Below are 25012 nucleotides of genomic sequence, written 5' to 3' on the forward strand. Positions count from 1 at the left end.
CTCCTACTGAGCTTGGGCTATTTTATGATAGGACATTACAATTTAGGAATAGAATTTCTCTTTACTTCTAAGAACATATTATCCAGTAGATTATAATCCATCAAACTCCCAATGCAGTTCAATTGGAGCAACCCAATCTTAGAATATTTTCTGTTATCTCTCATAGTTATTTGTGTATATTTTTGATTGAAAGCTTTACGTGTAAGTCTAAATTTAGTGGCAACTTCCTAAGAGATTCGTTTTGACATCTTATTTGTACTGCTGATGTATAAATATTGTTTACAGAAGTATCTGAAGTCAAGAGTTCTCTGTACAATAGTAGTTTTAAAACAGATGTAGGGTCATGGAAAAAAAGAAAACTGAGTTCAATTCCAAGTGTTTAAATTATGCTCACCTTGACCCTGGACTTCACATCTCCTTTCTCCTTCGTCTCTTTACATAGTTCCTGGGCCCATTAACAAGCATACTATTGGTCTTTCTCATTTTTTTTCCAAATCCACACTTATATTTTAAGATTGAAATTAAAAGTGGCTAAGGATTTGAAAGTTTAAAAAAAAACTCAGAGACAGATTTATAGAATAAAACATTGAAGACAAAATCCCCTGTTTGGAATTGGGCCGAAGTAAGGATACTTTCAACCTTAGAGAACTGAAATCTGACGCAGCCTTTCCTCCAAGGAAGACAGAGTTTCGAGGTTGGACAGAACTCTGTATTCCCTGTGTCTGTTGGGAAATCTTCAGTGCCACCTAACTTTTTCATGATAATGGCAACAGCACATTGGCAGATATAAAAAAGGTATTCTTAATATAAGCTTGTGTTCCACAATAAAGCGTGCTTATTCAGCCCAATGAGGTGGCTCCTCCTCCTCAGTCAATCTTAACATATTCATGTCAGCAGATCTATATGCCCAGCTGCTAGAAGCACTTTGCCATGACTTATTGCAAAGGACTTTATTGTTTCGTTGGTAATTTATTACTTATGTGTCCAAAACAAAAATGACAGCGTAGTCTTAGAAATAAACCCCTGACTTTTATAGCTTAAAAACATAAAAACTGTAGTACCTGGCCAAAAGCCACCATCGTCAGCATTATGCTGGGCATTTGTTTCTCACAACAGTTCTCAAGATGAGGATTTGCTCAATACCCTGCTGACCTTGAAAAATTATCATACCAGTTTAACACGAAAGTTGCTCCCGTGTCACTACAACTTCTCACCTAAAACAGTGGCCATTTTCCAGCAAACCTTGAGCAGCATTAATGTTTGGGAATGCTTGTTCCTGATGTCTGCAGGCAGCCTGTTATCCTGTTTGCTTGTGGTTTGGCACTGCTATTCCTTACCCCACCCTGAAGCAGAGGTGCAGAGGAGATTAGTACCTTTAGAACATGGACCATTTTATTCAGACTCATAAGTGGAGACCTATGCTGCTTTGTATACTAGCAGCAAGTGCTTCTGTCCTAAGGAAGCTGAAGCTGATGCAAGTATTTTCTCAAGAAATTTGGTGGAGAAAGAGGTTGGGTGGAAGCTTAAGGTAGTAGTAAAGTAAAGGTCCTTCTAGAACACTTTCCTCTGCTTTTCACTTTCTACCTTTTTTCTCCTCCGTGGACACTTTTGTGTTAATGTTAGCAATAATCTAAGTAAAAAAAAAAAGGTAGCAGTGAATTCCCTTATACTTACTTTTATTCCAATTTTGACTTATTTCTTTTGACTATCAAACATAAATGTACCACACTGATGGGCAGAGATCAAATTGTTCACTCCTTGACTCTAAAATTGCTGTTTATTGACTGCAATTAGATCGTATCAATTACTTTCCTTTCAAGTGTGTCAGTTTTTTATCTGAAGTTGTAGTTTATTTAATGTAGTTATATAGCTGTAGTTTGGGGACTAGAAACAAGGAATTTTAAAAATGTAAGTTTACATAAGCTCTTCTATGTATAAAACCACTCTGGATGTTCTTTTCTCATTTTAAAATTGACAAGCTTTATCTTTAGCTTTGTTCTTAAATTATACTTTCTAGATTTCTCTTAGTATGGTTGGTTCTGCAAAGATATATCCTATTTTTTTCATTCCTAACCCATTTCATATATTAAAGCTGTTTGCTTCTGTGAACCCCTTTTTTATGTCATTTTCTCTATGAACCACAGTTATTAATGTTATTTTCCTGCAAGTAAATCCCCAGGATTGCTGTGATCCTGCGAAGTCTCAGAATTGTTTCTCTTCTTTTTCCTGCTTCCCTTTTCAGGGTTGCCTGTGTGTCATTCAGGTGCACTGGTCTGGAGTTTCTTAGAGTGCAAAAAATACAAGAGGAAATGATTGCAAAAATTTAAATAAAAACAATCCTGTAATATAGTGTAGTATGTACATGGAAACATTGTCTTTGTGCTTGTTAAATTTATTTTCTTTTCTCTTCTTTCTCATTTTTCCCAAAGATGTAAACAAGGGAGCATTTTGTATTTCCATTTCAAACCAGTTTCAGCCAGTTCAGAAGTTTCGCTATTGGTTATTTAGAATGATGACTTGGTGTAATCATCAGAAAACACCGTGCAGATGTGATGTCAGTTACATCGCGGCAAATGCCATTCCTTGAGCTCTGCTTCATGCCAAGCAGTGTTTGTAGAGCTTTGTTTATTTGTCTGTGAAACAAATGTTTATTGAGAACCTGTGGTGTACTCAGCACCACAGATTATATCTTAGATGATATCTGTGAATGAAAACAGTGTTTCTTATTTAAAGTCTTCTATTTTCCTTGTTGATCTTATGCCTTGCTGCTCTATCACTCTTTTCTTTTTTTCCATAGCACTTCTTGCCTTCAAGCACATTATATGCTTTCCTTATTGTTTAAGACTTACATATTGTCTGGAGATTCCAGACAATAAATAAGGAAAGAGAAGACCTGAACAACACTATAAACTAACTCGCAGACATACATAGGATACTTTCCCCTAGAACAGCAGAATATACATTCTTCTTAAATGAACATGGAGCAGTCTCCAGAATATACCATACACTAAGCCATTAAAGCAAAATATGATCGTCTCAGTAGATGTAAGAAAAAGCACTTAGCAAAATCCAAAACCTTTTCATGGTAAAACACTCAACAAACTAGTAGTAGAAGGAAGCTTCCTCCACCTGGTTAAAAGGGTCTCCCAAACCATACACCTAGCATAATATTTAAGTGTCAAAGAGTGGGTGCTTTCTGTGTACCAAACAACAGACAAGAATGTCCTCTCTCACCATTTCTATTCAACTGGAGCTTGTAGCCAGCATTGTTAGGTGAGAAAAAGAAACAAAAGGCATCTGGATTTGAAAGAAGGTGAAAAACCTATCTCTAGCCTCACGTGACATGATCTTACATATAGAAAACCCTAAAAAAAATGCTAGAAACTATTATAGCTAATAATGGAGTCGCATGATTTAATTTGGCAAAAATTAATGGTAATTCTGTGCATTTATACTGAACAATCCAAAGATGAAATTAGGAAAACAATTTCATTTATAATAGCATCAAAAAGAATAAAGTACTTAGGAATAAATTTTTTTTTAACTTTTATTTAATGAATATAAATTTCCAGTGTACAGCTTATGGATTACAATGGCTTCCCCCTCCCATAACTTCCCTCCCACCCACAACCCTCCCCTCTCCCGCTCCCTCTCCCCTTCCATTCACATCAAGATTCATTTTCAATTCTTTAGGAATAAATTTAACAAAAGAAGTACAACGCAATGAAAACTACAGAAACATTGCTGAGAGAAAGATGACAGAAATAAGTGAAAAAAATGTTAATGGGTTGTAGTATTTAATATTGTTAAGTTGGAAATATGCCCCCAAACAGATGTAGATTCATCTTAGTTCTCTCAGAACCTGAACTCACTTCTTTGAAGGAATTGTTAAAGAAATCCAAAATTAATATGGAATTACAAGAGATTCAGAATGGCCAGAATAGTCTTGAGAAAAAGTATTAATTGATTTCCAAACTGACTACAAAACAACAGTAGTCAAGACAACTTTGTACTGGCATAAAGACAGACATATAAATCAAGGAAATAGAACTGAGAGTCCAAAAATAAACTCCACATTTTTGGTAAACTGATTTTCAACAAGGGAGCTAAAACTATTCATTAGGAAAATAATAGTCTTTTCAAAAAGCTCATATTGGAACCACAGGATATCTGCATGTCAAAGAATGCATGAAGTTGGACCCGTACTTTCCTCAGACAGTATATAAAACTTGACTGGATCAAAGACTTCAATGTGAGAGATAAAACTGTAAACTTTTCAAAGAAAACATAGGTATAGATTTTTGTGACTTCAGATTTGGCCAGATCCTTAGATATGTCCCCAAAAGCAACAAAAGATAAGATGACAAATGATTGTATCAAAATTAAAAACTTTTATACTTCAAAAGACACTACCAAGAAAGCGAAAAAGATATCCCACAGAATGGGGGAAACTATTTGCAAATCATATATCTGATAAAGGACTTTTATCTAGGATATATAAAGACACATATAATTTAGCAGTAAAACAAATAACAAAGATAATTTTTAAAAGTGCAAGCAATTTGAATGGACATTTCTCTTAAGAATATATACAAATGGCTAATAAATTCAGGAAAGGATCATCAGTTGTCAAGGAAATGCAATTCAAAAACCATAATAAGGGAGATACTATTTTACATCTTTATGATGGTCATAATCAAAAAGACATAACAAATTTTGGCAAGGATGTGGAGAAGTTTAAACCTTTATCCACTGTGAGTGGGGATGTAAAATGGTGCAGCTACTTTAGTACTTAGTTTGCAGGTCCTCAAAAGGTTAAGCCTAGAGTTACCATAGGACCCAGCACTTCCCCATTATGGTATATGCAGAAGAGAAGTGAACACGTTCATCCACACCAAAGCTTGTATGTAAATGTTTATAACTGTGTTATTTATCCTACCCAAAAACTAGAAGTGATCCCATATGTCCATCAGCTGTTGAAAGGGTAAACAAAATCTGTTAGATACATACAATGGAATATTACTCAGCCTGATGCATGATACAGTGTGGATGAGTCTTGAAAACATTATGCTATGTCAGAAAGCCACTCAGAAACCACATATTACATGAATCCATGTATCAGAAATCTCCAGAATAGGGAAATCTATAGGGATGAAGTAGATTAGTGATTGCTTGGGGGGTAGCAATGCAAGTATGAGAAGGGTGATAGCTAAAAGGTATGATGTTTACTTTTGAGGTGATGGAATGCGTTAAAATTGGTGATGGTTGCAAATATCTGGATATAAAACTATTCAGTTGTATACTTTAAAAGAGTTGTATAGTATGTGAGTTATATTTCAAGAAAGCTATTTTCAGAAATCAGTTAAAAGAACAAAGTTTGTGAGGGAAAGGGATATCACTAGTGATAGACATGGGGTCAGGTTGCCGTTGTAATCAAGTGTTCCAGAGATACTTGAGCAAAGCCTGGAAGAAGGTAGCCATGTGGCTACCTAGGGGAAGAGCATTTTCTAGGCAGAGGGAAGAGCAACACAAATGTCCTAAAAGCAGGAGCGAGTCTGCATATGCAAGGGACAGCCAGGATGCCAGTACGGCAGGAGCAAAGTGAAGAAGGAAGGAATTATCAGGGTATCAGGTTACAAAATTAGTGGGGCTATGATGCACAGAGGTTGTTGTGAGATATTGTAAGGTTGCTGGCTTTTCATATATGCAGAATGGAAGAGTCTTGCTCTGCTGTGCATTTGTGAGTCATTAGCCTATAGCTGGTGTCTGAAGCCTTGAGACTGGAAGTCGTGTCCAGAGTATGAGAATAAACAGAGGACCAAGCCCAGGGCATTTCAACAGTAAGACGAAGAAGCAAAGGAGGCAGAGAAGGGAGTATCAGTGAGTGAGGAGAAGAAACAAGAGAAGGCAGTATCTCAGAAGGCCAGAGGTGGAAACATTTAGACAAAGGGTATAGCCAGAGTTGTCAGCTGTGTCAGAAGCTACCAACAGAGCCATGTACCACGAGGAGTGACAATTAGCCTTCACAGCTTACCAGTCACTGACGATCCCGAAAGAGCAGTCTTTGTTGAGTGCAGGGCGGAAGCCTGGTTAGACTGGGTTTAAGATGGAATGGAAAGAGAAACTGCAAACAGAGAAGGCAGGCGACCCTCTGAGGGAACTGCTGCTGCAGAGGGAAGCAAAGCACTGGGCCAGTAACCAATGGAAGGAAAGTTTGCGCAGACGAGGCCTTTCCTTGTCTAAGTCGGGAGAACTGTCTGCGTTTGTACACGGATGGAATGGCCCACTATAGAGAGAGAGTTGATGATGTTAGCAGTACAGGGAGTGTAGGGTGAAGGGACTGACTGAGGGTACAGACAGCTCTCTTCCAGCCAGGAGGCAGTGTGTCCAGGCGCTGATAGGTATGAGATGCGGTAGGGGCATCTTAGGGAGCTGCTGACTTTAAATCCTCACAACAACCTTGGGAGTTAGACACTATTATGATCCTGTTTCCAGATGAGGAAACAGCAGCTATGTGAAATTACTAAGTCAGTTTCACACAGGATTATCCACAAATGGTAGAAGGCCATGTGCCTGATTGGGGGGGATGTCAGTGCTGTTGATATTTCTGATTGTTAACTGAAAAAAAAAAATCTTGATTCTGTTTTCTTTATCTGAGAACACAAAAATAGAATCTGTGATTTCTTCTCCTCCTGCCCAGGAAAGAAAGGGTTTTGACAAATGTTTTTCTATTTTTAAGTTAGATTTTTGTTTTCTTCTAGCATGTCCTCAGAAACAGCCAGAAAGCTATCTAACACTCTCAGGCCAGCTGTTGTCCTGAGAGAGTTGGTAGAAGAGGGGAAATGGACATGGCCTCCCCTGCTTCATGGTCTCCAGGAGGCTAGAGTCACCTTTTTCTCCCTTACAGACTCGGCTGTGTGCTGGTATTGGCATAGTCTCTTTCTAAGTCTGCAGCTTCTGCTGGGGAAGTTCCCAGCCCTAACAGAGACTTCTGCTCAGTACATTTCTAAGAAAAATACCACTGGGTTTAAATAAGCTGCAAGGAAGGAGCTGAGCGCTCCAGTTAGATGAGTGAGGATGCAAGATTGAATCTGCTTCTTCCCCAGGAGGGAGGAGGGGAAAGTGTTTAAAAGCACACCATATTGTTCTATGGCACCTTGTGAACTTAAAATATATTTATATTAATATTGTCTGTAGGTCCTTTCCAGTCTCAGAAAAAGAACTTATTCCACAAAATTGTCAGCAAATATAAGCACAAAAAGGAGAAGCCTAATGTTCCGGAAAAAGGTATTGGCGCCTTCCACCCTCCGCTCAGGTTTTGTGGCCGCCTCCGTTGTGACTGCATCTCTGAGGAATGCTTCTGTGCACCGCCTTCGCCTTCTCCTCCCCTGTGCTTGCTTCAGTGCCATTCGATCCCAACGCGGGCATTGTCGTTCGTTCTAGACTCTGCAGCTAATTGCAAATCTCCTTCATTGAGAGGCCCACTCAGATCTGTGTTTGTCTCTATTTTCAGAGCCCCGTATGATCCCAGAACTGCTGCTTCTCATCTACATTTTGTGAATTTTGTAATTCAGTCTTCTTGACCTCTTACCCATTTATTTTCTCTGACTGTTCTCGTTTTTCTCATGTCTGGCAACCCTTCAGACCGTGGCCACACTCTCCTGCTTCCTTTCACGTTCATGTGAGAGCCCCAGCATTCCTATACTTCCTCTGATACTTGAGGATTCTTGTGGGCCTCTTTTCCACTCGGAAGTCACAACCTCGCTCTTCCCCCATCTGTAGACTTTGCCATTTGCCAGACTCTTCTCCCAGCCTCCTTCAGTCACCTGTTATTTCCAGAGGGCACTAGAGACTCACTGCACTCTTCCCCCCTCCTTTCCTCTGAACGCCTAGGTCATTGTTAGGATCTGGATAGGCCCTTGAACCTCTTCAGGGCTCATCTCAAAATCTCATAGTTCAGGACTGCTTTTCTTCTTTCTCATAATAGGTTACATCTTCCCATCTGGCTCAGTGCAGCCACAGGTCCTGAAAGTTGGGCTTTCGTTAGCCTCTCCCTGCATGTTGGTGTCATGACTGCCATCAGCCTACTCATCTGATGCCCATTTGCATCCAACTTGCATGGCCAGATGTGAAGCATTTCGTGTTTCTTGAATGAGGCTTTAAATGCAGCAATCTTCTATGTGTAGACATATGTGTCTATGTGTTCCCCACTTTTTACTTAGTGGGGTTTTATTTCACATCCACATTGGCTTCTTAGTTTTTTGGGTTTTTTTTGTATAATAATATCATTTTTGCTTTGATCCTGGTAAAGAAACATTATTCCTGAGGTTAAAATGTCAGCTTTTGCTTTTACTGATCTTTAGATTATCAAAGTACAGAAATTACCCAACAATATATTTCATAAAACAAAAATGTGCTCATTTTTAATTCATTTCCTGTGCCATCTTATTATTTTAGCTAGCAAATGCCATTTTGAGAATTAAATAATTGAAATATAATATGCTTCATTTGTGTGGTATTTCCTATTTAAATTATTTTCTATAGTGTCTTATTTTTTGTAGTCTGTGTATTTATACCAAGAGTACAGCTTCACTTTCCTTTCCTTTTCTGTCATTGTTTCTAGGAAGTGGGGATAAATGGTCAAGCAAGCAACTCTTCTTGGATGCCATTCACCCTACAGAAGGTAAAAGAAGCCATGTATTTGTTGTTTAATTTCAGATATTCTGAGCTGGAAATGTCGTAACTTTTAGAGGCCAAAAAGGTATAACTTATATATGTTGAACCAATAGTAAACCTCTGTATTCACAGTTAGGTTTATGTTGGGTGCACTTGCCAAGATCAGACGATATGTCACACAATACTTCGTTAAAGGGGGATTTGTAACCTTTAAGCACATTAACCACAGAGTAGAGTTACACATGACTAAATGTGTTGAGCTTCGCAGTTTATGTTTCAAGAAGATGCTTATGTTCATAGGGGGTCAGAGTAGGGCCTTCTTTTTTAAGGATTTATTTATTTATTTGAAAGTCAAAGTTGGGGGGCGTGGGGGATAGACAGATCTTCCTTCTGCTGGTTTACTTCCCAGGTGGCCATAACAGCCAGGGCTGGACCAGGCAGAAGCCAGGAGTCACGAGCTTAATCTAAGTCTCCCACCTGGGTGGCAGGGTTCCAAGTACCTGGGTTATCTTCTGCTGCCTTTTCCAGGCCATTAGCAGGGAGCTGGATCAGACGTGGAGCAGCTAGGACTTAAACCGGCACCCATATGGGTTGCTGCCATCACAGGTGGTGGCTCTACCAGCTATGCCACAACACCACCTCCCAGAGTAGGGCCTTATGGGGTTTCCTTGGTTGCCTTGGCCTGGACAAGCCTGCTAAAGTGGTTACTGACTTGAACGTTTCCCTAAGCCCACTTCCCAGTATCTCTAAATATGTTTGAAATAGAGTGCGACTGAGGCAAACATATGTATGGCAAGTTTCAGTATCAACTATAGGTCTGAGGTAGAGATTTCATTTTGAGATTCCCCATAGCCAGATTCATTTGTGGCTTTATATGTAATTACTATTAAAAATTGAACCCTTGGGTGAATGTTAATTTATGTGGTGGTTAAGCGGCCATCCCTCCCTTCCTGTTGACCTCCTTTTTTTCCATTAAAGTTATTTTTAAAGAGGTTAATATTTTTGTAATGCTTAAATAGGAGTCACTTCATTGCAAAATTGGATAGGATCTTAAAAATTATCCAGTTTGGACTCCGCTTTTTAAATTGTTTTACTTGATTATTCGAGAGGCAGAGAGACATACAGATAAGAGGGAGCTCCTATCTGCAGATTCTCTCCCTACGTGCCCACAATGGCCAGGATTGGGCTAGGCTAAAGCCAGAAGCGAGAAACTCAATCTAGATATCTCCAATGTTGGTAGCTTCGGCCATCCAGCACTGCTGCCTCCAGGATCTGCATTAGCAGGAAACTGTAGTCAGGAGCCAGAGCCGGGGACTGAACCCAGGTACTCCTATATAGGATGTGGACAACTTAACCTGCATCTTAACTGCCAGGCTAAATGCCCACTCTTGGCTTTTTAGGGGAACTTAATCACCAAGCCCATGTCTCTTGATTCTTGTTCTTTTACTGGAAAGGAGAAAAGAAATTAAAATGCATATGTGGCCTAAGCCACCCATCAAAAATACTCGTGTTTTAAAGATATTTATCAAAGTTTGATCACTATAAAGATACTCAAATTTGAGTTACTATTAAACGTAATTTTTTTTTGGTTTGGTTGGCACAGTTCACATAAGCTACATCTGCTTTTACGTCATTTTACTTTACAGAAAATGCCATCATTATGTCTGTTTCCTGACCTGTTGTTTCACATTCACAACCTCTTTGCAGTGTTTTTTTTCTGCTTAAGTACTGTCAAAGCAAGAATTATGCTCTCCCCAGGTTTAAATCTTAGCTATTTTAGAACTACATTCCATCAAAAATTGATAAATATAAAGCATTAATGTTACTCTTTACTTGCAATGATGCCACTATAAACATTTTGGTTTCTGTTTTAAACACTGAAAACTCTACTGAGGTGCCAGAATATGTACAGCGTGGTGGAAAGTGTGCTTACCTAGCAACAGGGAGTTCTGGGTTCTAGTCTCAGATCTACCACTAACTATCATTTTTCAGTAGGACAGATTCTCTCTCTGATCTCACAAAGATTCACTCTTCACTAAGGGTTTCTACTGAGTATGTATTTGAGTTATCTATGTAGAGAAAGAGTTAAATGAAGATATGTTGTAATACCTAAATCATAGATGTCATTTTCCCTCTAATGCTCTGATCTTATTGCTATAGTGCCATGAGTGAGTGGGGTGATGCCAGAAGCATGGTATTGTGCATCCCTAAGTTTCTGCCTTTGAGTCTTTTAATAGTCCTAAAGATTTAGTAGAAAGAGTTACTATTGGTGATATTTAGTTATATATTTATTAGTGGTATATGCTAATAAAACTTTAAATGTACTTTAAAAAATGCATATCCTTTGTTGAGTGTAGACTGCACATGCTCATTTTATGTGGACAGGAAAAAAGGAATCAATTTGGGCACCAGAAAATTACTTGTAATTTAAAATGACCTTTTTGGCTATTTGTTTTCATACATACATTTGTTCGAGTGGTGACAATGTGTTTTGTGAATTAACTAGGCCCTTTACTTCATCCTCTCTCTCACCTATGGCTGTATCACTGCTTATTAAAACTTTGCCTTGCAGGGTATAAATATAGAGGGACAGAAAATGAAGGCATAATACAGTATGATTTTGACATGTGTAAGCCATCGCGTGCAAAGGTTAGACGGGAATTGTTTGTAGCTGATGTCTGCAACAGAAATGTTGATTCCACTGAGGCTCTGCAGCTGTTCTGCTCTTCCTGACTTCTGTTAACTGGATGACTTAAAATTCACCATGCTTTCTTTACACCACCCTGTGTGTAATTACCTTGCAATTCTTTTTTTTTTCTTCTTTCAAAATATTAGAAATCTTTAGGTGCTTAGTAATATATCTGCAGTTTAAATGCTAAGCTTATCATGTGTTTTAAGTATTTTCCCCTACTTTTTGAAAAGTCAAAATAATCAAACAACTTTCGCATATTAAAAAAAAAGATTGCCCAAGGCCTAGTAGTAAAGGTAAAATTTTCAGATAAACCAAGAAGATCTACCTCTGTCATTGTGTTTCTTTCCACCAAGTTCCAAGTTATTGTATCATATACTATTATGTTAGCTAGAGGTTTCTAATTATATTAATAATGATGACAATTAATACTTAGTATCAGTTTATAATTTGTTGTGGGTAAAATATATATGTGATATATATTTATGTTTTCACATATATGTTTTGTTTTGAATTTCATCTTGAATTAAGAGGGGCTTATCGACCCTAAATAAATGGGAAAGAATTAAAGGCCAGTCAACTCAAGCAGGAAGGGACAAACCAGGACTCCACTTAAGCACGCAGACCACCACCATTTCCATTTTTGAGGCATGTCTGTAGTGTTTTAACCTTAATTTTATGTAGACTCTTTAGACTAAGAATCATTATCACATTAGTTTCTTTACAGTGTATAAATCTCATTACACAGGGAAAACTCTGGTTTATGGTTGGGTTTCCAAACAGAATCCACAGTGCCCCGTCTAACTTGATCTCTTTTCTTAAATTAGACTGTGCAGCAGTCTCCCAGGATCTTAGATAAAGATCATTCATGTGGTTCTTTTTCCTGTGTTCCATTCAGCGTCTCACTGCTGCTGCTGCTTTGGCTCACGGGAGGCCAACCAAAGGCAGTAAGATTCCAGATCTGGCTTTACTCATTGCGGTGCAAGCTTGAATCCCCCAGCTGGAATGAATGCATGACTCGGGAGCACTTTAGAGGCCTCCTGGGATACAAGGATAGTGCTGTTTTCCCCTCTGAAAAAAAAACTTACTCCACATTTGTGTGCAGTTTGGAAAGCAAGAGCCTCTCATTGCCACTTCCTAACGTGACTCCAGGAGTGAGCTGGCAGTATCACCCTCAGATGATATGCTCCAAGTGTATTATGCTTATTGCTGAGTGTAAAAGCTAGCCCTGTGGACTTGTTACACAGTGCTCGGGTAGTTTAGTGTTCAAGTAAAAGCTGTAAGAGAAATGACTGATTTGTTTTGGGAGGACAAGGCTTTTTTTCCTCACATTTCCATTAGTGTGGCGTTGTGGGTGGGGTGCTGGCTTTGTACGCCATGTTTAAAAGACGTGTTTCCCTCTCTGGGTCCTTTTCAGTGGACTCCCCTCACCACCTGCCCTTTGCTTGCCTGGCCAGTGTTGCAGATTCAGAATCAGTTTTGTCCCAGACAATTGCTGCTGTGACTCGGCCTCCCCTGCCTTCCCTAATTCTTCTGAATCAGTGAGTCCTTTCTGAACACTGCACCTGATGCTGGCCTCCATTTAGACAACCACACAAGACAGTGTGCTCTGGGGCTAACCCCTGGGTCCAAGCACAGGCCAGGGAACCTTACCTTGTGCAGATTCCAGCACAGTCAGCTTATTTACATTTTACAAACATGGTATCTGCTTGATGTAATAGTTTGGAGCAGACTTCTCAGCAGACTCGCAGTGCCTCCCTTTCTGGGACGTGCGGGAGCTTCCGTTGTGTTCCTTGTTGCCTCTTCCTGATCCACTGCTTTTCGGTCGCACAGTATCCTGACCTCTAAGACGAGTATCACTGCAGTCTCTGGCCAGCCTGCTTTTGGTCCTCCTGGCCCCCTGTCTGCTGGTTGCTGAGCTTGCCCTTGTCCCTTTGTGCTTTTAGGCGTGCCCTGTACCTCCTATTTGCAATCCCTCTGCAGCCAGGGGCCTGGCTTCTCATTGTGTTTTTACCAATTTATCTGGAACAGACTAGAATAGGAACAACCAATGAAGAGAAATGAAACCATTTGAAAGCTCACCAGTAAGAAACAAAAACAAAAACACAACAGTGCTTGTCAGGGGCATACTGTTGCCCTGCCTTGTGACTCGGTATCCAGCTATAGGCTAGTTTTTCCTTGGCAGAGGCCCTGATTGTAACTATGTGGCAAAAGCCGACATTATTTTGGGGTTGGGTGGCTCCTTTACTGCTCAGTTCAACCTTCATTTTTCCTTGACGGAGTTGAGACCCATGGTCCCACAGTTAGTTTGTTAAAAATTCAAGAACAGAATTCAGATCTCTATATATTTTATTTCTACTACCCCAATCCATGGTCTCTGTGTAGAGATCAGGTCATCTTTCCCAATTCACATGTCTGTTTTCTGGTATCCGTGCCTTTGCTTTCTCATTCTCAGTTCTTCTTTCTGTAAGAAGTTTCATCTTTGGATCCCTATTTCCCCCAGTTCTGGCTTTTTCTGGGCAAAGAAAGTAGAAGAGAGAGGCATTAAACTCTTTCTAGAATGTCTATCTGTAATACAGTGGTCATATTTAAGAGGTGTACAAAACTTCATCAGTAATCAGAAGGGACAACTGACAGGAAACTAGAAATGTCGAAACTTTTGAATGTGCAAAAGTTATTTAATGCTCATTGTAAATGCTCATTGTAAATTCGGATTTTGGTTTCTTATTCTTAAAGGAGGTGTTGAACTTTAAGGCTAACGTAGAGTCATGAAATTCTTTGGAGTATTTCTAAACATGTTATCTTTTATTTTTTGAGAGTTTTTATTGAATTTTAAACTAAAAAATCTTAAAATATATACTACCACTGACCCTTTGTTAGCTAAATATTAAATTATGAATAAGTAAACGGCATTACCTAAATTAGGCCATCATTGTAGTCAAAGTGTGACCTGGGTATAGATTTACAATTTAAAAGGAGCCTTTTTTTCTAATTTTTAATTACTTACTCAAAAAAGGTGTTTGGGAACATTGCCAAATAGTTGTTTTTTGGGTTTTTATTTTTTTTGAATAGCTGTTATCTTAAGCCTTTCCCCACACAGCCATCTGTTATGCAATATTGAGGTAAGGCCAAGCCACAAATCATGGTGATTTCTGCTTTACATACTTTCTTTTGATGTAATTAAAATTATTTCCTACTTTGGGAATGTAAAATCTAGGGTCAACTTCTTCTTTTCAACTGCCATGATTTCCCAAGCCAGAGATTGCATTAATTCATAACCCTCCTTTCTCAGAAATGTACCTAAACCTAGTAGAGAGCTATTTTAAAATTTCCCAGTAAGGCTCAACAAGTACATTTTTCATACCCAGCGTTACTCTTGCTCCCTTTCTCCCCTCTTATTTCAGTCTTTTTTTTTTTCTTTGTATGTTATATGTACTGCTTTGTTGTCAGTAGCATCCCTCAGGCCTAGCTTATAAGTCCCTTTAGTTGTCCTCTAGATTTAGTTTTCTTGGAGTTTGTCATGTAGACCTTAATTTTCTGAGGCATGCTTCCTTGTTCTTGGTCAAAAATTATTCCAGCACCTGTCCAAAGAGATTGGATAATTAAAAAATAGAAAAGCACTTCTTTGCCCTGCCTAAAAGCCTTTAGGCTACTTGGAAGTTTAAAAAAAACACACTAATCATAAAAATTGACTTTATGTATCTACTCCTAAGTATTTAATAAACTCATATTTGCATTTTTTTTCTTTTTTGGGGTGGACTCCAAAATGTTGGCTATATAAGGAAGGGCACAAACATTCCCAACCTATTTAAACTGAGAATAAAGACTTTGGTGGCAGGTTACCTCCTAAATCTTGATGCAGTGATTCAGACTGTAAGACTGTGCTACCAAATGATATATTGATGTTGCAGTTAGGGAACCTAAAACTAGCTTCTCCGTGAGCTGACTTGACATGCAGAACTTCATTAAATTATCTCACTGAACATGTTCACCTTGTCCTAGAATTCAGTGAATGGGAGTTTCATTTTTGTGCTGTCTTTACCAGTATTCGTCCTGTCCTTACTAAGCAGTCAGTTTGCATAAAAGAAGGTCTGCCTTCACAATTTCTTTTCTGATTAGCCCAACCTGGTGCTTGAAAGCAAATGCCCTAACTATACATGTAAGTTTAAGAATTTAATCTCGGTGTCCTCAGATGAAAAGCAGCTTTTTGAGCTGTCTTCTCCAGGGTAAATGGCCAAAAGAATCTCAGCTCAGGACCAAACACTACAGGACTTGTGGTCCCTAGGGACTCAGTTTACAGAGATTTGCATGCATTATCCTCCCACCAGCTTGCAAGGTCCAAAGACCTAGAAAATATTCAAAGAAAGAGAAGATGTCTTAATCCTCTGTACTCAGTTTATCAAAGTAAATCTAAAAGTAAGGGGTAAGCTTATTTATAAATTGTGGGTAATGTTCTGTTTACTTTTTCCGTCTATACTCAACCCTCTGAATGCAAACTCCCCATTCTGATGGGTCAGACATTTGGAAACATTTCCTTTCAGGAGCTATGTTGCCTCCTGTGTTTTTGTATGTAACTATATATGGTTTCTCTTATTTCAGCCATATTTTCAGAAGACAAAAACACCACAGAGCCTGCTCATAAGGTTAAAAACACCCTATCCCTTCCCAACACTCCAGAGCCAACAACAATGCAAGAACCATTGGTGGGCAGCCAAAAGAGAAAAGCAAGGAAAACCAAGATCACACACCTTGTCAGGACAGCAGATGGCCGGGTATCACCAGCAGGAGGTACTCTGGGTAAGAAGAGCTTTAGACAGAGATAATCAAAACCAGCAAGTAACTATACGACAACTGTGGCTCCTCATTGAAAAATGAGTCTGTTCTGTAGCTTTCCGTAGACTTCCAAGCATGCTTTATTCTGTTTTAAAATCTTAACTACTTTTTCATAAGTATATCTGAATTCCTAGAAAGGAAAGGTGATTTTTAGGACAGTCAGCTTATCATTCTCAGCATGCACAAAAAAACAGTCTTGATTAAGTAAATTCCAGAAGATCCTAGACTTCTAAATATCCTACATGAATCAGTGTTTCTCCAGGGTCTGCTATTCAAGCCTTGACAAGCTAGATTATCAGGTATTCAACCAGTGATGAAGGAATATTTAAATATACCCACCACTTCCTATAAAGCTGATTCAGAACACTGAGTGACTCTAAGAATGCTTCTAGATTTTTTTTAAGATTTATTTATTTGAAAAGCAGTGACACAGAGAAAGAGGGGTAAGAGTGGGGGGAAGAGAGAGAGATAGAGATAGATCTGTTGCTTGTTGGTTAACTCCCCAAATGCCCAGAACAGCCAGGGCTGGGCAGACTGGAGCCAGGATCCTATAACCTCATCCCATGTGGTTGGCAGTGACCCAAGTACTTGGGCCATCATCAGCTGCCTTCCCAGGCACATCAGCAGAAAACTGGGTTATAAGTGGGATTGCCAGAACTCAAGCCAGCACCCCTATATGGGATGCAGGCATCCCAAACTGTAGCTTAACCAGCTGCGCCACAGTGCCTGCCCTGCTTCTAGATTTCTTGAGTTCTCTGGTCTAATCCAACCAGTGAATTTCCCCATTTACTATCATGGCCTGGGATCTATTTCCTGCTTCTGGTGACCTCCATGGCAATCTAAGGAGCCCAACGTAAGGAATAGGACAGTGAGTGATATCTACCATCCCCTTCAAAATCTTGGAGTGCCATACCAGCGAGGCACTGGTGGTCTTAGCTGGTGCCTTTCTGCCTTTGAATGCTTCCAGCATTTCGTTTTATCTGATTTGAGCTGATCTAGGTGTTGCCAGAGTTGAGTAGTTTGCTAAGATAGAATTAGAGGAAAATTAGTGAGTTTTGCATACTATTTCTTATGTTTAGCATTTTCAGATTGCTACAACTATAAGTCATATTAAAGACCCTATATTTGACCCTGTCGACTCCAAAAAGGTGGAACTTTGTGTCTGAGTACCTTCAACTGAGGAGAGATGGGATAAGGACTAGAATCTAGGTGTCCCGCTATTTACTCCAGCAGACCCTATCCCCTTTCTACTCTGGGTTCTGTGCTCCGACTTTCATTTGTATTGTTAGATCCTCATTCATTTATGTAATTTATTTTCACCTGCTGGGAGAGTGAAAGATTTTAGAAAATTTTCCTTCAAATAGAAAACCATTATAATTTTATGTCCTAATATGTGACATTTATAGTTTTTATCAGTTGCTTTCTATATCTAAAATGATTTAAAAGTCATGATAAAACAAATCTGCCTCTTGATAATGGCTACATAATAAAGAGTGTAGACTCACTTTTAGCAAGTATATTTACATGGCATTTTATCCGTCTCCTCGCCAGTGCCAGAGGGCCCTTGTCTTCTTTCTGGTAGAGCTTCAGAACAAAATAACAACTTGAATCCTATTGAGACTGATTAACCTGGTGTTTAGGCCATCCTTAGTATTTGTATCAGAACATACGAAATGTTCAGGTTGCCATAATAGTGCCTGCTGCAGCTTCATAAGGAATGTTTAGTCGGCTGGGTTTTAAGGGTCTTTTTATGGTGTCTCAAGGCCCCTCAGTGGGGGTTTTATTTTGACCAAGGTTTATTTTTCCTTCTCCTAAACAGACTCATTCTTTGACCTTGTATAAAACACAGCTTCTGCAGCTTAGCTCCAGGCCTCAGTACTATCCGTCATTGCAAGTTAGCTTAGTAAAAGAGCTTTGTTATTATGGGAGAAGAGATTCTGTAAAAAGCTTCGTGTTCGATGGATAGCACAAGCGAACAGTGAAGAATGTTTGCTCTTTTCACCTTGTCTGGCATCGTGTCTTCTCTGGAGAGAATAGAATGCTCGTGTCTTGATGGATCTCCCTTTTGTTACAGATGACAAACCAAAGGAGCAACTGCAGAGGAGTCTCCCTAAAGCAGCCGAGGCAGACTGCAATGATGAATGCCCACACAACACTGAGGTCCAGGAGACTCGGAGCAGTACTCCAGAAATGCCTGCCGTGTCTGCGTTCTTTAGCCTCGCTGCGCTGGCTGAAGTGGCAGCCATGGAAAATGTGCACAGGTTAGAACTGGAATGGAGAAGCAACATGGGAACCAAATCAACCTTTCTGTCCTGATTGGTGACATTTTTCACAATGCATTAGCATCCAGATGTGGTTCGCAAGCACTGTTGATTATATGAGGTGTTAGAAAAGTCTTTGAGCTAATTAGCAGTGTTGGAAACAGAGGGAATAGAGCTAGCCAGGTATTTTGTATATGTTATCTTGAGCTAAACTTCCTTTCCCTATAAAGCCTGGAGCAGGGAGGCAGTGTTACCTAACTTAAACTGGATCAACATAACACCCCTGCAGTAGCAAGTAGGGAATCACCCCTATGGAGGATGGGGTTGGTGGCTGTGGTGGTCCCAGCTGTCAGAAGATAGTGGTTCAGGGGAAAGAGTAGCTTGGCATCTGACTCATGACAGGCACAGAAGGCCAAGATTTTTCTTCAGCCCTCTGTTTCACTTCTGGAGCTCAGTGTTCACATCTTACAAAAAGCATAGTGATATTCCCAAAGAATCACAAAGTCGTAAGGATCAGACATGGTCCTGACTGTGAAAACACTTTGAACTCAACAAAGTCTCACAGAAATAATAAGTTTTCAGTGTATAAAGGGGTATTCTGCTGCTTAATGGAAACTTTGGGAACGCCAGAAAAAAAAAAAAACCCATTATGTAAATTCAGGTATTTCATATTTTTATTCAAAATGGATGACCCATAGACGAGGTACTTCATTAGACTTTTAGTCTTTGGTCCAAGAGATCTTGAGACCTAACACAACTTGTGTAGCCACCTGTAGGACTCTATGCCCCCTTTTCACATCCATGTGAACCAGGAGGCCCCAATGTGAGCTATGTTTGCTTTTTGCTCTTTACCTCTTATATTGCAGTTCTAGTGCTTCCTCATTGATAGCCCCTAGGTATTTCCAAGAAGTCACATTCCTTTTCATGTGTACACTGCAAGTTCTGATAGCAAGTGAGTGCTGACAGATGTTGTTAAAATCCACCAATGTCTCAGAGGAAGGTGATGCACAGATACTGTTCCATTCATGGAGTTTTACAGACACATGCAGAGGACAAACACATAAATGTGCAGAGAATTTTTTAAAAGATTTATTTTTTTGAAAGGCAGAGTTACAGAGAGAGGTAGAGACAGAGAGAAAGGTCTTCCATCCACTGCTTCACTCCCTAGCCCCAACTACCTGGGCTGAGCCAAGCCGAAGCCAGGAGCCAGGAGCTTCTTCCAGGTCTCCCACATGGGTGCAGGGGCCCAAGCACTTGAACCATCCTTCACAGCTTTTTCAGGCACATTAGCAGGGAGCTGGATTGTAAGTGGAGCAGCTGGGACTCAAATCAGCACCCATAGGGGATGCCGGCGCTGCAGGCCAAGGCTTGAACCCACTGCGCCACAGCACCAGCCCACAAAGAGAATTTAAAATATCTGCCTTAATCTTTGAACGTGTTCCAGTGAATTGTGGAAATAAGACGTAATTTAAGAATTCAGAGGGGTATTATAATTCAGAGCTCAGAAAAGTTATCCTCACTGCTGCCTGAGTCTCCTTCTGACATGGTTCTGGTTGTGCCATTGCTCTGTTAACCAGCCTGCCGTGATTCCCAGCTTGTAATGGCAGAAAACCATGGTAAACCTTTCCATCCCTATCCGCCCTTTCCATCATGCACACTCTCAGCCTTGCAGCCACATGGAATCACTTGATCGTATCCAGATAAACTAAACCCTTGCCTTGCTATACCCTCCTCCCAGGACAGCTGCCCTGCCCCTTGCAGCACTAGACCTCGATTCTCTGCCCCCAGTCCTCTTCCAGTGCCCTAGGCCAGCCCTGTACGCTCTGTACCCCTCTCAGACAAGCTGTCCAGAAGATTGTCATCATCTGTTGATGCTTCTGTCTCCTTTCAGTATATTTTGAAAGCCAAGCACTGGTTTTATTCATGTCCCCAGCTTACTTAGACAATTCCTGTTATATCAGTGGATGGATGAACAAATAAATGAATGGATGAATAAGTGAGGTAGTTCTGGAGGTATGACTGCCCATGTTAGGTAGCAGGCACAGAAGCAGTAATGGGAATCAAAGTTCTAAAAGTTCTTTTTTTAACTTCTGTTTAGAAAGAATAATACAGATTGCCAGAATGTTACCATCAAACTAACAAGCATTTAGGAAAGGCAGATCATGCTGCCTTTTTTAGTGTATCTTTTTTTAATGTTTATTAATATAAAGAGAACAAATTTCATAGGTACAGTTCTTAAAAAAAACATACTTCTCTCTACCTCAATGCCCCCCCTTCCTTCCTTTTTTAAAAAATTGTGCAATGACATACTTCCAATCCATTCTATCATCACAGGCTTATTCACCACTAACCAAATTATTCAGCAAGTAAAAAGTAGGAAGACCATAAGCGCTTACCTCTTGAAGCACATCTACCAACCAACCCTTGGGTTACAAAATAATTGTTACTTAGGCATCACCTTGGTCCATAATTTAGAGAGTAGCCCATGGATTTAGTGGTAGAAATAGATACATACACAAATGTGTATATTTTAAAGATTTATTTATTTACTTGAAAGCCATGTTATACATAGGAAAGAGGCAGAGAGAGAGCTCTTCCCTCCATTGGTTCACTCTAGTGGCCGCAACAGCAGGGGTTGGGCCAGACAGGAGCCAGGAGCTTCATCTGGGCCTTCCACGTGGGTGCAAATGCCCAAGCACTTGGGCCGTCCTCTGCTACTTTCCAAGGCAAGCACATAAGCAGGAAGCTGCATCAGCAGTGGAGTGGCCGGGATGAGAACTGGCATGTGTATGGGGTGCTGGCGTTGCAGACAGCAGCTTGACCCGCTATGCCACAGTGCCAGTCCCCTGGGGTAGAAATATATTATCCATACTTTTGCCCTGAAATGTCTAACATTGGGTTCAGAAACCCAGCATAGAAAGAGTTTTACAAAATGCTGGGAGTTGGAAAAAACCTTTGTTAAATGTCTATTTACTAGTGGTTTTTAAGGAGGAAGGCTCACTAAACTTAATCCTAAAATTAGCCCTCACGGGTGTGATAAAAAGTCCTTTTTTGATGATAGTGCAGACAATTAACTTACCAAGAGCATACCAACAACTCCTGCCTGCGGCCAGATTTGAACTGAGGATTTTGCTTCTTGCTCTAGCCTGCTGCCTAAGCAAGCATCAGTCATGCTATAGAAAAGCATGGAGAATCCTGGCTGCCTGCCCTGCCAGGAACACAGGCCATCAGTTGGCTGTGCCATGTCACTCCTTGCTGTGTTGCTGTGAATTCCTTGCCCTCTTCCAGTGAAAAGCTGGGCTTTTACCTCTGTTCCTCTCCCTTTCCCTTGCTCTCTTTTTTTCACATTATACTTTTCATCTTTTACTTTCCTCTTCCCCTTCCAATACTTATTAAGCTTTTTTTAAATGTTTAATATTACTAGATATATAAACTTAAGGGGTAAAAAATAGCATTTTAATTTCATCTTTTTTGAACCAGAGTTGAACATGTTGAACAGTTGGTGCTTATAGCATCACTACATGGATAAACAGATTAATCCAGAAGTTTGATTATAGTTTTCCTAAAATCCTTAAGCATCTTGGGCTATTAAATGGTCATCAGATTCTAAAGCCCCCAAATGTCATCATTTATCTGCATTCTTTTTTTTTTTTTAATGAAGACAAGCAGGTATAGTTGTAAAGCAGATACTATTTGGATCTTAAAGTAATCTCCTTTAGTTCTGTGTACTCTGAAGAATATACTACATGGAAAGGTCAGACCGATGGAAATATTGCTGTTACTTCACATTAGCTCAGCTGAGCGTTTCGCACCACAGACTTTTGTAGGGGACAGAGCCTTGTGTGTGCTTTATCTCCACTTGGCAGGCCTATTGGCAGATGTCTAGAACCTATCTAAGCCTGTCTTTTTAAGGATGAAAAGCTCTGTAGACATTACAGGAAATTTTGAAGAGTTTTCTCATAATTACAAAGTAAATTGTTTCTTATTACAAACTACACAAAAGCTGAATGAAAAATCGCTACGTTCGGGGTAGATACAATCCACATGGCAGAAGTTGCCATGAAGTTTCTGGTCCTTCTGGAATTCTGTCTCCTCAGGTGCTGATTTTGGTCCACAGAGGCCAGCTTTTCTTTTTTGTTTGTTTTTAAGATTCATTTATTTATTTGAAAGGTGGAGTTACAGGAAAAGAGAGATACAGAAGAGAGAAAGATCTTTTATCTTTTATCCTCTGGTTTACTCTGCACTTGGCTACAACAGCCAGGGCTAGATCAAGCCAAAGCCAGGAGCCAAGAGCTTCTTCCCAGCCTCTCACGTGGATTCAGGGGCCCAAGTACCTGGGCCATCTTCCACTGCTTTTCCCAGGCCGTTGGCAGGGGTCTGGATCTAAAGTGGAGCGGCCAGGACATGAACTGGCACCCATATTTGATGCCAGTATCAGAGGCGACAGCCCAGCCCACTACACTACAACACCAGCCCCTGGGTTTTCTTTTAATCTGAAATTCAGCATCAACATTTGCCTCCTTCCCCATGTATGCTCTGTGTACCTAGGAGACCCTTTTATTGGGGGTGGGGGGTGGCTATTGTTTCTTCACTCAGTGTTCACATTTTATTCATTTAGAATCACAGTCTTTTCCTACTGGTTATGGCTATGCTTGCTCTTAAGTTTTACATTGAGTGTGTTATTATATATCTTAACAAATGAGGCTGGAGGCAACCAGTTATTAAGGGAGAGCTGTCCCCTGGGAAAGTCAAGGAATGTGTCATTTTTAGCACCTTCTAGTTAAGAGGAAGGTAGTTGTCCCAGAATTCCTGTCTTTTAAAGTTTTGCACTTCTTAAGAAGTTGCCCCAAATCTGTTAGTGCTTCAAGTTTCATGTCCTCATAACAGAACAGAGATTATGTTGAGCTGTGTATGAGAGCCACTGAGATAAAAACTTTTAGGAGGGAAGAGTGGAAGGAAAAGAAAAGAAACTAAAGGGACAAAATAGTCTTGATTAAATGACGTAAGTAACAGCAAGTCAGCAACAGCTAAGAGACAAGATACTGGAGAGCTTTCACTCATTCTTCAGCATTCCTCTATCTCTGAAAACATACCTTGAATAAGTGATTTTTTTTTTTCTTGTTTTGCAGAGGTCAGAGATCAACTCCGCTCACCCATGATGGACAGCCAAAAGAAATGCCACAGGCTCCTGTACTTATTTCTTGCGCTGACCAGTGAAGCGCCCTTTAATTGTAAAACATTGTGCTTTACCTACTACCCTAGCCTTGTCTTTACCAAGGGATGCTAGTGAGTCCATGTGGTGGAAAATACAGACTGCAAACAAGTGGTTTTATGCCCTACATGGTGGCCCAGATTCACTTGAAGCAGAATTTAGCATCCTGGGCCAGTTTGTTCTTTCAGAACCCAGAATCTTCGAGGGCGATGTTATCTGTTGATATTGAGCAGAAGCAGAAGGAGCCTGGAGCTTTGCTTTCTATTGAAGGCTTTTGACGGTAACAGGTGGTAACTTGGTAAAAGGCTGCCTTTACTGTAGTTCATCCAGCATCTCTTTTACCAACCAGAGAGTGTGAAACTAGTTTCATATATTACCTAGTTATTCTTTCAAAACAAAACAAAAAACAAAAAAAAAACAAAAACAAAAACTGACGCACTGCACTAGTTATTATTAGATATTCTTAGTCTTTTTTGTACATGGAGATTTAAGTTCTAAGATGGTTTATATAATAGGTTATACCTACATTTATACTGTAGAATAAATATTAAAAAGCCTGTTCCAGAGACTCCCAAGCAACACGGGCAGGCAGATGTACCATTGTTAGCGGTGTATGCTCGGCCTCGTGGTCCATATATTCTGCACTTTTATATTTGCCACCAGAGCAGTAGTTTGCTGGCAAAAAAAGAAAAAGAAAAAAATTGCAATTCTTACAATCTGAATTTTTTTCTTAGCCTTGAATGACCAAGAAGAATTTGCTTGGGGCAAATTGTGGCAAATATTTTCCCAGACAGGGGAAGAGTCCTGCAGATTACAGAATATTAATGTTTTCATGCCTTGAGGATTCTTTTATTTTTACACAGGGGTCTCAGTGACCATGGATCGTTCATACAAACAAAAAAAAAAAAGACAAAAATATTATTCAGAAGTGACCTTAGTATTGCTTCACTATTCTAAACACATTGAAGACACTCACTTCATACGGACTTGGAGCTACAGACCTTTCACCTTCATAACAGACAGACTGGACGGGTTGCAATTGCTATGCACAGCCTAATGGCACCGCAGGTTTTTAGAGCCATTTCGAGTTTGTATTGTGGAGGAGGTATTGTATACATGATGAGGGAGGTGTGCCTGACCAGAGTGGATCTCTCAGTCGTAGATCCACCTGCAACTTTCTGTTTCCTTTTTGTGTTTTGTTGCTTTTGAATATAAAACCAACCACACATATGCCAGTGCCAAGTGGATTAACTGGCTTAGAACATTGAACATATTGACTTAACCACCTGACGTTCACAGTGTCTGGTTTCCTAGCAACAGATGCAAAGTGATAAATCAAAA

At 39.9% G+C, this 25012-nt stretch overlaps 1 protein-coding gene across 9 annotated transcripts in view; it reads left to right on the top strand.

The window, feature by feature from the left end:
- Positions 1-24593, top strand: part of BBX (BBX high mobility group box domain containing) — a 280483-nt gene extending 255890 nt beyond the window's left edge. For 8 of the 9 annotated variants that reach the window (XM_062207541.1, XM_062207531.1, XM_062207581.1 and 5 more), the window contains 5 exons: positions 7198-7287; positions 8624-8683; positions 15965-16162; positions 18273-18459; positions 23589-24593. In XM_062207541.1, coding sequence (XP_062063525.1) covers positions 7198-7287; positions 8624-8683; positions 15965-16162; positions 18273-18459; positions 23589-23676 — 623 coding nt within the window. In that variant the 3' untranslated portion in view covers positions 23677-24593. The remainder of the gene's footprint in view (positions 1-7197; positions 7288-8623; positions 8684-15964; positions 16163-18272; positions 18460-23588) is intronic. The other variant, XM_062207610.1, reaches the window with a different exon arrangement.
- Positions 24594-25012: the final 419 nt, after the last annotated feature.

The sequence above is a fragment of the Lepus europaeus genome, chromosome 2 (assembly GCF_033115175.1).
Source record: "Lepus europaeus isolate LE1 chromosome 2, mLepTim1.pri, whole genome shotgun sequence".
NCBI classification, from domain to species: Eukaryota; Metazoa; Chordata; class Mammalia; order Lagomorpha; family Leporidae; genus Lepus; species Lepus europaeus.